We start from the raw sequence: 16,551 nt of genomic DNA, 5'->3' as shown, positions 1-16,551 counted from the left end.
GGGGCATTTACCTTGTCTTCTCTTATTTTATAACAAAACTCCCTGTTATATATGTTGCCCTGTACTATTTAATGTATATGTAGTATTCTACGGACATTTTATATAAATCATAAATACGTTTAAAAATAAATACTGATAAAAAAAAAATTGTGACAAAATAACACCATCGTTATATCTGATTATAGGTATATATGTAGAAAAACATAGAAAAATACATTTGCTATACCTATAAAAGTTTACAGATAGTACTTCACTGAGATTGATTCTATATATTCTATTTTATGGACTGTGCATTTATATTGATTCTATTAACATTTACATATATCAATATCACACGTCAAACGTGAAAAAAAGCTAGTTTATGATGAAGAGATAAAAAGAAGTCTCAAAACACAATAGACTAATTGTCTAATCCGAAATATTTACCTAAATAATTTTAAAAAGAAAAAAAATCTTCACTATTAAAATACTACGAAAAAAAATCTTATAAATACAATCTTACTTCAATTCCTTAACCAAAACTGCTTCTTAGAAATGTAATTAGTAGGGTACATCGCCAATTACTAGCCACCCCCCAATTACTGGCCACTTAATTTGATTTCTATTTATAGGTGAACAAAGTTCATTTTAGTATATAAGGTACGAAAATCCAATTATTAGCCAGTTTTCAATTACTGGCCACCTATTCCAAAAATGAATTCTATTTACAGATAAATAAAACTCATTTTCAGTATAAGGAAAATGGCCAGTAACTGAAATTTATCCACAACCCACTCGTTCAATAACTGGCCGCCTCTTACAAAAATGAGTTCTATTCACCTATACACAGAATTCATTTTAGTATAGGTGGCCAGTAATTGAAAACTGGCTAATAATTGGCGATGTACCCTATATTAAATACATATATAAAATGCAAAAAAAAACATTGGTATAACCACTGGTTTAAATTCTTAGATCAAAAAAATTCAGAGGGTTTTACAAAATAATACGATTAATATGTAGGTACCCAAATCACATATTTTTATAGTATCACTTTATAGTACTGATACTATTTAATATTTACACAAATCTAAAGAAAAGTAAGCCTTTAGGCATATTTTTGTAATATGTTGATATACTTTAACCTCATAAAGGGGTCATCCATTAATTACATCACACGTTAAGGGGGAGGGAGGGGGTCAAGAAAATGGGACATATTGTAACATGGGGGAGGGGGGAGACACAACCTTTGTGACGTCACTTTAACTTCATCAGTAACCGAAATTTTTTTTAAATTATTTTATGCGCTGTACATTTAAATAACAAGTTTTTAAAACGCTAATCGTTTTTATTCGTTTACTTTTCTTTCCTAAGCAGTTTTGGGTTATAAAATTACTAATATTTATATCGTCAAAAATATTTTGATAAAACATTAATAATACTTAGGTACTTACTTAATTCGATTTGGCGATTTCGTAGAAAAAAATGTGACGTCACACTAGGTTTGCCAAATGTGACCAAGTGTAACAAGGAGGGGGGAGGGCACAAAAAACCTAGAAATTCGTGTGACGTAATTAATGGATGACCCCAAAGTAATATACAAAAAATATCAGTTTTGTCGTTGCAAAATTGATAAAATTACATTTTTTGGTTAACTCTTTTTGTCAGTCCAAGAAATCGGGCAAACTCAGGTGATGAATGATTTTTTGCTTGAAAGCAAAAAATCATTGATTGTACAAGATGTGTCAAGTCTAGACATTCCCTAGGGGAGTGTGTCAGACGAAAGGATAGTGGACCAGGTAGTCCACAACCGACATATCACATTTTCCTAAACTGTGCAATAGTAATTGTCCCCTGGGTGACGGGACAGAATAACAACACAAAAAGTTAATCCCTCACACATGTGATACAATAAATTTTCTTTGCCGAAAATCTTGCTGGTAAGTCAAGAGCTGAACTCTGTATAAAAGAGCTGTGCTCTGTATAAAAGAGCTGTGCTCTATTGAAAAGAGCTGTGCTCTATTGAAAAGAGCTTAGCTCTCCAAACCGCGCTCCTTGCGTTTGATCCTCGCGTAGGGTCCGATGTCGGGGTCCATAACGAAGTCGTATAGCACGGACACCCAGCTGTGGTGTTGTGGTAAATCATCGTAAAACTCACCGGCAATGCGTTTTACCTGAAATTATATTTGGAGTTAACCCTTTAACAATTTGGCATTCCTTTCCAGTCATTCGATTTCGTACCGTAATATTTATAGTAGAGATGCGTTTTTGTTTTAAGTATGATGGCAAATATGTTGCCGCTACGGACTAAAGGGTTCTTTTGTGCACTTGTTGCCATTTTGTCTCTTGGGTGACGCTTTGAAAACATGATTCTATAGGATTTAATTGGCCGAAAGAGGCATTTTTGACATGAAATGTGTTACAGTATTTATTATAGCAACTCATGCATTTTCTCTTGGAAAGAAACTTGTGGTAAAATAGCGGAACTGTAGATACTGACCTATGGTAGCCTACTGCCTGGTACTGGAAGTCATTGGTGTTCCATGTGGTACCCAACATTTGAAATTCTGCGCACCGTGGTACAAATATGTCTATAATAGGGCATATTACCTTACTGTCAGCACAGTGCCAATGTCAGAATTAGGTGCCAATGACTGGGGTTTCGTGTTAATCATTGGGCATTTTAATTTACTAACTGTGTAGCTATATCAGGTACTAACCTCTGATAGCCTACTGCCTGGTACCGCAGGGAAGTCATGGTGTTCCATGTGGTACCCAACGTTGAACGTGATGAAATTCAACGCTCCGTACGTAGCTACATTACATTAGGTACTGACCTCTGGTAGCCTACTGCCTGGTACCGCAGGGAAGTCGTGGTGTTCCATGTGGTACCCAACGTTGAAAGTGATGAAATTCAGCGCACCGTAGTACGAGTACGTCTCAAAACCTTTCTTGAACATGTAGTGCTCTGACACGAAGTGCCCTGGAAGAACATTTGTATTTTATTAATGTACACGGTCAAAGCCATAAATATATATGCAGGTAAAGTGTTCAAATAATACTTAGGGCACACTGAAAATTCCTGGACTGGCCACTTAGAAAAAATAAGCCTTCTCATTTATGAGAATCCAGAAGCTTCCAGTATGGCCCACGTATGCCTGCACGGCTTTAATCCAGTAGGTTTGAAAAATATTGGAAAACCACTCCCTATATTTAATTACATATTAAATGTAGCTGTGAATGAATAACTTACCTGCTACTGGATGGACACCCATCGCCAAGAGGGATCCAATGATGAGGTACCACAACGCTTTCCATCCTGCAATAGAAAAAAGATTTATCATGCATAATATAGACTGGCATCGGGAAAACCAATTTTATTAAGAATATACAGGGTACATAAATAATCATACAAAAGTAACTTAAATATATCTAAATATTAAAATATTTTAATCTAAAAGGCCTCCGCGGGCTGTACCGGGTGCAAAGGTGCCCATTATACTTGCCGCGTTACCACGTTGGATAGCGATGGCCAACCTTTGCACCAGGTACGAACCCGCGCGAGCGTCAGAGGTCCTCTCCCTGATTCTACCTCCCACCTCCCTTATAAAAGCTATGGCGTCAGACCCCCAACACCCCAACATCTGCCTCTTTCCAATATGTAAATCTGTCTATGATTAGGTACCTATATAACCCTCCTTTTCCTTTGCCGTAGTCGGCTAAAAATTAGCAGGAGGAGAGTCGCCATGATGAGGTAGGAAACAACTAATTTTGCACTCATCAAACAGTTTTAACACTTGTAAGGTCATTGACCGCGCGCGCCGGCTAAACAACGATACGGCTGTCAATGCATATAAATATAACTCTTTCTAACTATTCTGTCCTGTCCTGTGTGTATTCTGTATGTGTGTGTAAACTCACCGAAAAGTTGCACCACGCAGGCGTCAAAGAACAGCTGTATGATAACATTGACCAGTTCCAGAGGCTCTGGAGGCTTCGGGCGGACCACCAGCGGCCGCACCATGTAGAAGAGGGGTTGGAGAATCAGCCAGATGAACTTGCCGAAGGTAGTGTTGAAGAGTTTCGCTTCTACGAGGGTTGGAAGGTCTGTGTCAATGGTTTCTATGCCTTGGTACTGGAAATGAATAGAAAAGAATGTATTAACGAGCTACTATCACCTTCTCACAAGGAAGGGTAGGTACCCAATTGTCCGGCTGTTTTTTGTAAAATATGAATTTGAGCCGAAATAGCAAAACACGTGTCCATTATTTTTTCATGTTCTCCTTTTTTCCAATTTGCTTGAACAAATCTCTCTGCAGAATTTAGAGCGTTTTGTCACGTTTCAGTATTTTGGAAGCCAATTTCTCCCAGTAAGTTGAGTATGGGCAGCTAAAAAAAATACGTGTCTGTTATTTAAGACTACTCTATAACATATATAAAAATAAATCAAATCGGAGCCGGTCAGTTGGGTACCCTTCCTTGTCAGTTACTAAAACAACAGTTCCATTGGCCAAATCTATCTTAGTATATATCCAATCAGTCTGGTCTTGTATGTAATGACAGCTTGGGAAAATTGGGTACAGTCTGTGAGCTCTTAGAATCAGTGCCGGATTTACCACTAGGCTGAGTAGGCTGAAGCCTAGGGCGGCAGATTTTAGGGGGCGGCAAATTTGGGTCAAAAAAATATTGTACGTGCCGTTCAGATAGGGTCGACCAGAATTTATTTGTAAAATTTAAATGACCAGCATTATTTGTCGATTTTGCCGCCCTCTATCATGTCAAGACCCTTTATATTGAGACAGACAGACGGCCAGTGATCCTATATGGGTTCCGTTTTTTCCTTTTGAAGTACGGAACCCTAAAAATGTAGGTATACTACTACTATTTTCTCGAAAAAATTTCGCGCTCGCTACGCTCGCGTTTTCATTTAAGTACCTAAATATTATTTGTGACCCATCTGACCACATTGTAAGTTTGGGATGGTCGTCGATTCTTGTGTCCTGGTAGTATAATGCTGGGTTCCGTTTTTTTCCTTTTGAAGTACGGAACCCTAAAAATTTACCTATCTACTATATTCTCGAAAAAATTTCGCGCTTTCATTTAACTAACTACATTTTTTGTGACCTATCTGACCACCATCTGACTACATTGTGAGTTTGGGATCATCGTCGATTCTTGTGTATTCGTGGTATTGAATCTCACTAAATTGTTCCGATCCCATGCCGAAACTCAGGATGGATAGAGAGCTCTCGATATCAGATACAAGCTTCTCATGACTTTCCAGCACCACAGAATGAGGGATATTGCGGCCTATGTAATGTAATACGCAACCCTACTACTGTCATCTGCAATCTGCATAGCAATGATTATCATTGATATGCAGCATTAATAGCACAGAACCTAGTAAAACGCCAGCGGTAAAGTCTATTCCAATAGAACTTGCTAACTATGTAAACAAACAACCTAATTTTGTTTTATCACTGTTTCTCTTTGAATTCTCACACCACCTCATCAAATACACTATTGAAACGGTCCGTTCCGTAAAATACATAAATATGTAACTGTATCTTGGATATTTAATTAAAAGTTTAAAATGGTTTGGTTTCATACGTTAGGTTATTAGGACCTGATGGAATGGCGGTTTTGTTTCTTTTAAATTCTACAATTGTCTATGATGGGTAGTATTGCGAATAAACCCGCTACACACTACCCAACCCACGCTCTGTACCTATCAAAGAATATAATACTCACTAGGAGAAGAACGGTAACTCCATACAAAAAAATGTCCCCAACCGTTTATACGTTTATACTAGTGGCGCCGTCTTTGTGTACCAATGGAACTAAAGTTGACAACCGGTTTAGCCTGGCGGGTATTGGTAGGTAGTAATTCTGTTGATAAACATATTTGTTATCTTCATATCACGAAATATATGCAAGATGCAAATATTACCCCTTGTTTGTGGTATTACCAATTGATTTAAGGCCGTTCCCTGAGCCAGAAATGTAAAAATACCCCAATTATTATCCTATTTTTCTAAGAAACGTTGATATTTGTAGACGTGGGAAAAATATATATAATTCTTGATTATATTATCTTTAATAACACAGCTTTCGATACACGATTCATAACACTTCGCTCGATACAATTTATTCCCAAAGTAACCTCCAATTCGAATTTATACTCCAACTTTACTTGTTTCTTTACTATGTGACACTATGAAACAAAAAAAGGAGAAAAATCAATCATAACTATAACAATAATTTGACAGCTTTAGAAAAACGATAATTAGAGGCAATATTTTTAAAATAAACAAACATCAACTAATTCTATCGTAACAAAATATTGACTTCGGCCTGCATGCTCTATCTCCGTCCGTCTTTCGAAATGAGACAGTGATGGCTGAGCGCTCGTGCCAGACGGACCTGTACTACGTGTCCCCAAAACAAATATAAGATTTACTTATAAAAACTGTGCTGTGTTGTGTGTTCTAGTGATATACCGTGTGCACCAAAACCTTTAAGTTATAATGGGTAACAAGCAATTGAATATAAAGAAGACATCTCGAAAAAGACAACTCGGAAGATTCCAACAAACAATGGAACTAACGTAAGTAAAAATGTATATTTATTACACAGTGAAATAAGTAATTATTACTTAATTTAATATATACTCGATCGTACTAATTAGTAATCCATATAACTTAAAACATTCTAAAATTTAATAATCGCTCCATCTACCGGTTAAACATTGTCATCAATTCATCATCTAAATAGCTTAAAAGGATATTGCGATTCGCGACGTTTACACCACGCGGCACTAGCGCCACGGCAAAAACAGAAAACATTGCCGTCTATGTGTGCGAGTCGTAGTTACGCGGTTGCGGTGTAGTGGGCCTTCCTATAAATACGAGCACACAGTGATACATGTAACGCACACAATTAGACGCATAAAGCGTTCTTTTAGCAATCCATCCACTATCAGCTCGTGATTTGTCATGCGTCTAAACTTTTTACTTTTTTGTCTTTCTAGGAAAAGAAGAAAATTGGATAATTTCACAGCCGAACATGATACTACATCTTTAGACTACATCGAGTGAGTATAATTATTTGACTTGTGCTTTTTAGCCCTACCTACGTAACACAATACACTACTACAATTTATCTTTATTTACAGACTGCAAAATATGGAAATGGAATCTCCGATTTCATCAACCACTGACATTCAAAGTAACGAGTAAGTTCTAATTCTAATTGTGGCATTATCTATGAAAAGGGACCTTATTGTCTATGGCGCTTACGACGCACATGTCGCGCGGCGTGGTATTTATATCAGAACATCGTTGATAATGGCGGAAGCGCCATCGACAATAAGGTCCCTTTTCATAGATAACGTCGCATATGTAGGTACCTATGTCGCGCGTAACTTCGTGCGTTGCGATAAATACCTACCTACTCACAGCGGCGGCGTACGAAAAGACCTTAGTTAGATTTAGATACCTACTGTTTTCCTATCAGAGCAGATGCTTATATCTTTTTATGCTTTGAATTGATATTCTCAATCATTTGGACATATTTTGTACTTATTTTCCTAGATGGCTATTAGTACTACCTACTTAGCAAATGTTCGCCGAAAACTAAATAAAATGTCGCCAATCAATAATATCGTACGAGATACATTGCCCTCATCAGTTATTTGATATTCTACAAGAGGTACTTAATTTAAAAAAAACCGGCCAAGTGCAAGTTGGACTCGCACACGCAGGGTTCCGTACCATTATGCAAAAAACGGCAAAAATATATAACTATTTATTTTATTCTGTTTTTAGTATTTGTTGTTATAGCGGCGATAGAAATTCAATCATCTGTGAAAATTTAAACTGTCTAGCTACCACGGTTCATGAGATACAGCCTGATGACAGACGGACAGACGGACGGACGGACAGCGAAGTCTTAGTAATAGGGTCCCGTTTTTACCCTTTGGGTACGGAACCCTAAAAATGTACACTGATAGAATGTAATAGGGTTGCCTAAGTAAGTCCCGGAAATTAAAATCCCGGGATTTACCGATTGTCCGTACTTTCGTTATTATTTTACGTATTTTTTAATGAACTGATACTTATTTTATATTATACCTACCCTACACAATAGTAAATGATTTCCTTTTCTTGAGCGTGTTGACCGATTTTTTATTTTAATAAAACTAATAATCTTGGGCAATTATTTCCATTTTCAATTTCTCATTTACCTGTGATAGAGCATTTTTAGGGTTCTGTAGCCAAATGGCAAAAAAACGGAACCCTTAAGGATTCGTCATGTCTGTCTGTCTGCGTTTCGCGGGTCCTTGATCAATTTATGAAATAGTAATGGACTAATTAGGGGTCATCCATTAATTACGTCACACGAATTTCTAGGTTTTTTGACCCCTCCCCCCCTCCTTGTCACACTTGGTCACATTTGGCAAACCCCTCCCCCCTAGTGTGACGTCACATTTTTTCTACGAAATCGCCAAATCGAATTAAGTAAGTACTTAGGTACTTATTATTATTAATATTTTATCAAAATATTTTTGACGATATAAATATTAGTAATTTTATAACCCAAAACTGCTTAGGAAAGAAAATTAAACGAATAAAAACGATTATCGTTTTAAAAACTTGTTATTTAAATGTACAGCGAATAAAATAATTTAAATAATTTTTCGGTTACTGATGAAGTTAAAGTGACGTCACAAAGTTTGTGCCTCCCCCCTCCCCCATGTCACAATATGTCACATTTTCTTGACCCTCTCCCTCTACACGTGTGATGTAATTAATGGATGACTCCTTAAATTGAGTGATGTTGTAAAGAAATGACTGGCTGCTACAATTCTTCGACCGACAGATTTGTCCGGATGCTTAATGAGAGGCAAAATGTGGCTGTTATTGTTCATCATCACTTGATGATAAAAAATAGTGCGAAAAATAGGAAATTCACGAGTGGCGATAAATTAAAACACGACCGAAGGGAGTGTTTTAATTTGACATAAGTTGCGTATTAACTATTATCACATGTATCGTACAACGTTTTACAGTACATATAGCCCTTTAAATATTTGACATAGTTACGTAATGTGTGTGTGCATTATCGCACTAGTGCGGTAAAGTCCATATGTGCTGTAAAACATCATACATTTATTTAATTTTGGTTTTGACAGTGAGGCGACCGGCTCAAACATTTTGAACCCACGCATTGCACAGGTGGATGACACTTATCGGGTTACTAGTCTATTAGAGGAAGAAGATACCCATGAGGTAGGTGATTCATGCTTATTATGCTTATTGATTGTATGCAGAGAACAATTTTACCTTTTGTACTAACTACCTAGCTAGAATAACATTGTTTCAACTTCGTGTGCCAGAATTCCATCGTAAATTGATTTATCACACGATTCGTAGTCTATTATACAGGGTCTTATTTCTATTTCTCTTGTTCGTTCTTTACCACCACCGGTGCTTTATATGAACAGTCGACGTTAAATATATGTATACATTTTTCACCTTATTAGAAAGGAGTAAGGTGCAATAGGTACATATCTTTGACGTCGACTGTACATGATGTGACAAATTGTAAATGCTAACACATACAATATATTTTATTTTCAGTTACAAATATTGTTCAATGTGGAAGAAGAGCTTCCTGACAAAACCGTCGGTCGAAGAATTGTCGCAGTTAGAGTCTGGCCATCGAAACGTGATATTGACCTTGGAACAGAATTCTTTATATGGCAACAGTCAACACTTGTCAAACCCTAGTACGTTGTTTGTCAAGTCGTGTCAATTTTCGGAATAACAAACGGTTATCTTGCGTTATTATGTCGAAACCCATAAAAAGTTCAGCTAGGAGGTTAATTTATACAATGATGTGTAAATTTAAAGCAAAACAAGAAGAGCGAGCCTCTGCCTTTCGCGAGAAAGAACGATATTTCCATGAAATAATGGCTGCCACAGGTTAGTGCACTGTAATGATTTTGATATTTGATGAATAGTTTGTACTCCATACTCAATAGTTATTTCAAGACATATTTCATTGGACTAAAGATATTATTCGTTTAGTTATGTTTTTGTTGTTGGTTTCAGCTTGAAATAGTGGTTTCTCCTACATTTAGAGGTTATGTTCCGATTGTAATCTGAAAGATATTTATTGCATATATTTTTTATTTCAGAGAGGATAAGAGATAAAGCCGATGAAAGCAGCTTAAATGAGTTGAATGATATTAATAATGCTGTGAAGAGTTTACAACAACTAGAGGAAAATAGTCGGCTCAAAACGGAAATTCAATTTGTGCAAGAAATTTCTGCAATGACAGGTATGATATTCTGACAATAAATTAATATACTTAAGTGTGTTCAAATCCAAATTTATATTATATAGGTATATATAAGCATAAGCAAGGAACTGACATTTAGGTAAAAGTAATATCTTTACCGGATGTAGGGCTACTAAGATGCAACTAGGATAGTGCCAGGATGAGGGAAAAGATCTTAAATAATATTGCTAAAACAGTTATTATAGAAATGTATAAATGGATAGACACTAGATGACCCTCACATTGGATTCTGATCAGTTGACCAAAACAATTTATTAACCAAACCACCCGCTATTGTTCCCGGGGTCAGGTCAGGGGTTAGGAACTTTGCCACATAGGGATGATTTAGATCACTTATAATATAATAATAGATAGGTAATAGGTTACATAGTGATTGATGCTTCCAATAACCATAAGCTATACCATTATTAAAAACAATATATTGTATTTTCTTCTCATTTTCAGATGTTGGTACAGCTACTATCAAAAGAATAAAAAAAGAAGGACAGTCAAATGCAGGTGTTTGGAATACTCCCGGGAAAAAGCGTCCACATAAACCAACAGTTGCCAATTTGGATAGTTTTGACATTAACGCGATCAGGCAGAAGATCAATGAATACTACACAGTGAAGAAACAGGTGCCTACTTTACGTACCTTGTTAACAGATTTAAGAGAGAGCATAGGATTTACCGGATGTCGTGAAACGTTGCGCAAAATTTTATTATCCAATGGCTTTGAGTTCAAAAAAAATATAAACGAACGTAGTATAATCATGGAGAGATATGACATAGCAGCATGGAGGCACAGATTTTTGAGAGCCATTAGTAAATACCGCCAGCAAGAAAAGCCGTTAATTTATTTGGATGAAACATATATTCATCAAAATTATAGGCCAAAAAAATCATGGCAAGGTCCATCTACTAGCGGCGTGATTGAAAAAATTTCCCCAGGAAAACGTTTCATTATTGTACATGCCGGGTCCGAAAAAGGATTTGTGCCTAATGCCCTCTTGGTTTTTAGCACAAAATCTATGTCAGCTGATTATCATCATGACATGAACCGACAGAACTTTTTAAAATGGCTGCAAGAGAAATTAATCCCTAATTTAAGGGAACCAAGTGTAATAATAATGGATAACGCAAGTTATCATTCAACTCAGGTAAATAAACCACCCACAATGCATCAGAGAAAGGCAGAAATTCAAGATTGGCTCACTACCAATGGAATTGATTATGAAACTTACATGTCGAAGGAAGAGCTGATGTGTCTGGTGGACAAATACAAGCCCGACCCAAAATATGAGGTTGACGAAATTTTAAAAGAAAATGGACATGAAGTTCTACGGTTGCCCCCATACCATTGTGACCTTAACGCCATTGAACAAATATGGAGTTTAGCTAAAAGGAAAGTTGGTAGCAAAAATATGGGTCTCAGTGTAAAAGAAGTAGAAAAAGCGATTTCGACGGAATTTGGGACGGTAACTCCAGAGGACTGGAAAAAATGCACTGATCATGTACTGCACGTGGAACAAAAATATATAGAACGAGATGGAATCTTCACAACATTAGAACCATTCATTATAAATGTAACCAGTGACAGGGACTCAAGCAGTGAGTCTGAGGAGCCAGTTGAGTTTTTGGAATCTGATTTTGACTATGATAGTTAGTTATAGGTAGAATAGTTCTAGATTAGTTCAGTTCAGAGCAAGGCCTGTTCACTTCCTAAGAAAGTTATGTCCCCAAATAGTTTTATAATGAATATTTGCTTCCAACTGTCTTTATCAATGTTCATAAAATATATGGAGGGTAGGTAAGTCTACCCACCATAATAAAAAAATATATTTGTTAATGACTCTGTCCAACTGCTGTGGTTAAAGTTCATAACGAAAATTTTATTTATTAAATCTTTATTTGTATTATACTGAAAACTTTGTGAATGCGCTTTATTAATTTCTATTTTTTTATTAAGCTGTCAGAGTTTAATTTTCAGTGTATATTTCTATATGTACGAGTAAAACATTTTTTTAATAAATAAAATAATACAATGTTATAAACATAAAATTGCCTTGAGATTGATTATCTAGTAACTTTTTAAATAAACGATGGGGAAAACTGTGTTGTTTCTTTTTGCAAACTACCATTGACAGTGACAGTGACAGTGACAGTTGACACCTGTTGACAATTATCAAGATTGCGTATTCCTAGTTCATAAAGGTTTGCCATATCTACATATTTGAAATTAAAAAAAAAATCTCAGTATCACGTTTTGATGGCCAGACTCTAGTTACCATTCGATTCGATTCCTCAGATTTTATCCAATAAAAGATTGTATGGAAACTATATACATAAACGCAATATTTCACCTGCAATTTTCTTGTTTTGTTCATACTTCAAGATGGACTCTTTGTGACCTTGACGTCACGGTCACATATCGTTTTGTTCGGGTCGTTTCGCGAGTGAAGTACGACTGTCGGACTTTGACTATCATTTCTGATTTTTATATTCCTTTAATGCAATGGATCCCATATAGACTTTTGATCCTAAAGACAAACCTGATCGATTGATACCATAAATGAAAATTAGTCATCTAGCCTATTATCGATAAGTATATATGTTTTTCTTCATCAAATTATCAATAATTTTCAGTTTTTAGATTGTTCCCTCTATAAACTCCTAATAGTCCACCTTGGTGCCAAATTTAAAATTTCTAGGTCAGCTGGAAGTGGGTTAGGTTTTTGATCTATTAGTCAGTCAGTCACAAAAATGCCGGTTTTAAAACGTTAATTTATGAATAACTATTTGAGCTACGTTTACGAAATTGTTGTGAAGTTGTTTGTTTAACCCTCGTGCCTTGAAACCCTCGCAAAGCTCAAGATTCCATTTTCGGTATTGAGAAGGATTTATTATTCGTTGTTAGGTTGAAACTTCGTTAGGGCATGCAATATCGGATCATTCTCAATCCCGGGATTGATTTCCGATATTGCATGTCAATCCCGGGATTTCAATATTAATACCGGTATTTTGATATTAATTCGGATTTTTGCGATATACGAGAAAAAAAGCTAATATATTTGACAATAGAGTAGATCCGAGTACCTATTTGATATAATTTCAATTTGAGGCCTCTACAATTTCCTGAGAAAAAAGGTCTTGACTCTTGAGTGATTCCACGAACCTATGGAACCCTGTAAAATGAATAAATTTCATTTACAGTCATATGGTGCTATTTTACAGCACTAGTGCGACAATTAGCAATTACGTGACTATTATTACACAATTATCTCTAGTTTTTGCTCGTATTTAGTATACAACTAACTAATTATTCGTATAAAATTATTTATCGTATCTTAAAAAAAAACACTCGTATAGTTTCATAATAAGCTATTTTATTTTGTTGGCATTGTCAAACCCATTGACTATTTTTGTTTTGCTTTAATATATGGTCAGCCGTAAAAGTATTAGCGTCAGCAATGGATTTATATAATGTATTTCTTTAAAAAACATGATATTTCATGCTAAGTAACAGAAAACAGTCAAATATTGTACCGGAAATATTAGTCCCGAAAATCCCGAAAGTACCGGGAATTTAATTTTGAAATCCCGGTTCTTTGCTTGGTTCTAAATCCCGGCAATTCCCGGTACTTTCGGTACCGGTATTTCCCGGGAGCAAACCCTAGTATGTAGGTACTGTAAAACGTTGTACGATACATGTGCCAATAGGTAATTCGCAACTCGTAGGTACTATTACAATATGGTGCTACTTTACCGCATTAGTGCGATAATTAGCACATTACGTAACAATGTCGAAAATTTAAAGGGCCATATTATGTACTGTAAAACGTTGTACGATACATGTGCGAATTACCTATTTTTTCGCACTTGTATCGGTATGCCCTAACTTTTTAGGGTTCCGTACCCAAAGGGTAAAACGGGACCCTATTACTAAGACTTCGCTGTCCGTCCGTCCGTCCGTCCGTCCGTCTGTCACCAGGCTGTATCTCACGAACCGTGATAGCTAGATAGTTGAAATTTTCACAGATGATGTATTTCTGTTGCCGCTATAACAACAAATACTAAAAACAGAATAAAATAAAGATTTAAATGGGGCTCCCATACAACAAACGTGATTTTTGACCAAAGTTAAGCAACGTCGGGAGGGGTCAGTACTTGGATGGGTGACCGTTTTTTTTTTTGCTTTTTTTTGTTTTTTTTTTGCATTATGGTACGGAACCCTTCGTGCGCGAGTCCGACTCGCACTTGCCCGGTTTTTTTTAATAAATATCGATGATATACCTGCACAGTATACCTAATAAATAATGATATTATAGAAAACTTGCAGTCATTAATTTGTTTAAATATAAACTGTATTTACCCTTATAATTAAATATTATTGAAATAAGAGTTGACTTCATTAAAATGAATATTTAATTTAAACTATGTTTCATTTATTTTTCCATTTTAACTTTAACGCCATCTATGAGATGCAGCATGCTTTTTCAGTATTTTGTAATACGTTTTACAAATCAGTGTCCTGTTAGTTCATTTAAGTCTCTACTTCTTGCGTGGCGCTGTTGTATCGTCATTGTATCTAGGGGCGGGACGGGTGGCGTGAGGGGACGCTCGATTGTAGATTTCATTTGGGTACGGGAACGGCCTTAAATAAAAGGCATGTTTATGTTTATAACATTATATATATTATTTATTAAAAAATGTTTTACATATAAAATATACACTGAAAACTGGCAACTGGCAACTTAATAAAAAAATAGACATTAATAAAGCGCATTCACAAAGTTTTCAGTACCTTTTATACAAATAACATTAGGCATGCCTACCTATTACACTTTACACACAGATACACTACACTTTACACACGGCATTTTACACAGATTTCCAACTTGTATTCATACATTTCTTCACGGTTAATTAATACGCTTTCCAGATGCGTTATGACTCGGTTCCTTCTGAACCCACTAAAGTTGTAAATTTAAATCTGGCTGCTTCAACAGCCGTTGCAACGCATTTAGCACATTTTCTATGTGGATTGCTGTAATCCATGTAGGTACAGACTTACAGTCTTAAGTGGTACGTAGCGGTACACGTTGTATGTATTATTTAATAAATAAAATTTTCGTTATGAACTTTAACCACAGCAGTTGGACAGAGTCATTGACAAATATATTTTTTATTATGGTGGGTAGACGTACCTACCCTCCATATATTTTATGAACATTGATAAAGACAGTTGGAAGCAAATATTCATTATAAAACTTAATCGCATGTAATTAAGTTTTAAGCGTTTTAAGTCCCGTTTTATGATTAATATTGTATAAAATTCGTGATAATTTAAATCAGAGTTGGGAGCAATGTTGCTGTAGAAAAATGTTTTTATTTTTATTACTCGCAACTTTTCCCCGGAGGCCAACGCACACATAGAAGCTTAAGGCGCACACATGCGCAATTATTTGGGGACATAACTTTCTTAGGAAGTGAACAGGCCTTGGTACCTATCGCCACGGTTATAAAATACATCAATTCATTCTTATAAGATCCATTCTTAAGTACTAATTTGTCTTCTGATAGTTATTAAACAAATTAAAAATAAGTAACTACTTGTTTTTTACTTTTGGTATGTATTTTATTATTCGATATGGTTTGACATTAGTAAAGTAGTAAGTAGGAGTCTTGCCCATCACTAGTAAATTGATCATACAGAGACAATTTCAATATGGCTCGATGCCAGACCCGACCGAACTCCTTAGCTATATCCAAATCCAAATGTGTGCAATTATTGATAGTTAGCTTAATGGTATAATTTGCAAGCTTGATAATTAGTGTTTAAGGCTGTAATATTTGCATGCCGTCATTTTCGGCTGAATTATGTCGTGACCTATAAAAACTATGTAACATCTGTTAGCTACCATAATTCACGCAAATAAACGATATCTTATCCAGCCAAAGAGTATTAAATGTATCCAGCCTGACTGCCAATGCTTAGGTATAGGTAATGCCTCACCTTGTTTTTCAATGGCAAAAAACCCAGCCGTACTCACCATAACACCAGATCAGGCAAATAAAACGAGGTGGCATCGTCATTGCGTGACAAAAACGGCCCATATAAATCTGTATCTAAAATGTGACATTAGTGACGTCACCTTATATGCATTTTAATATGGCGATGGTGTGTTGTACTAAAAAATTAAACGCCTCTGATAGGAAAGAAATTT

The 16,551-nt window shown here is 35.9% G+C and overlaps 1 protein-coding gene across 4 annotated transcripts in view; it reads right to left on the bottom strand.

Annotated features, from left to right (window-relative positions):
* Nucleotides 1-563: 563 nt before the first annotated feature.
* The window catches only part of LOC134677992 (sphingolipid delta(4)-desaturase DES1), a 29,645-nt gene continuing 13,657 nt past the window's right edge, over nucleotides 564-16,551 (bottom strand). For 2 of the 4 annotated variants that reach the window (XM_063536434.1, XM_063536433.1), the window contains 4 exons: nucleotides 3,901-4,114; nucleotides 3,233-3,298; nucleotides 2,817-2,962; nucleotides 564-2,153 (listed from right to left, as the gene is read on the bottom strand). In XM_063536434.1, coding sequence (XP_063392504.1) covers nucleotides 2,013-2,153; nucleotides 2,817-2,962; nucleotides 3,233-3,298; nucleotides 3,901-4,114 — 567 coding nt within the window. In that variant the 3' untranslated portion in view covers nucleotides 564-2,012. The remainder of the gene's footprint in view (nucleotides 2,154-2,816; nucleotides 2,963-3,232; nucleotides 3,299-3,900; nucleotides 4,115-16,551) is intronic. The other 2 variants (XM_063536431.1, XM_063536432.1) reach the window with 2 other exon arrangements.

The sequence above is a fragment of the Cydia fagiglandana genome, chromosome 27 (assembly GCF_963556715.1).
Source record: "Cydia fagiglandana chromosome 27, ilCydFagi1.1, whole genome shotgun sequence".
Classification (NCBI taxonomy): Eukaryota; Metazoa; Arthropoda; class Insecta; order Lepidoptera; family Tortricidae; genus Cydia; species Cydia fagiglandana.
Note: the sequence above shows the minus strand (reverse complement) of the source record. Positions and strands in the feature narration are given on the sequence as shown.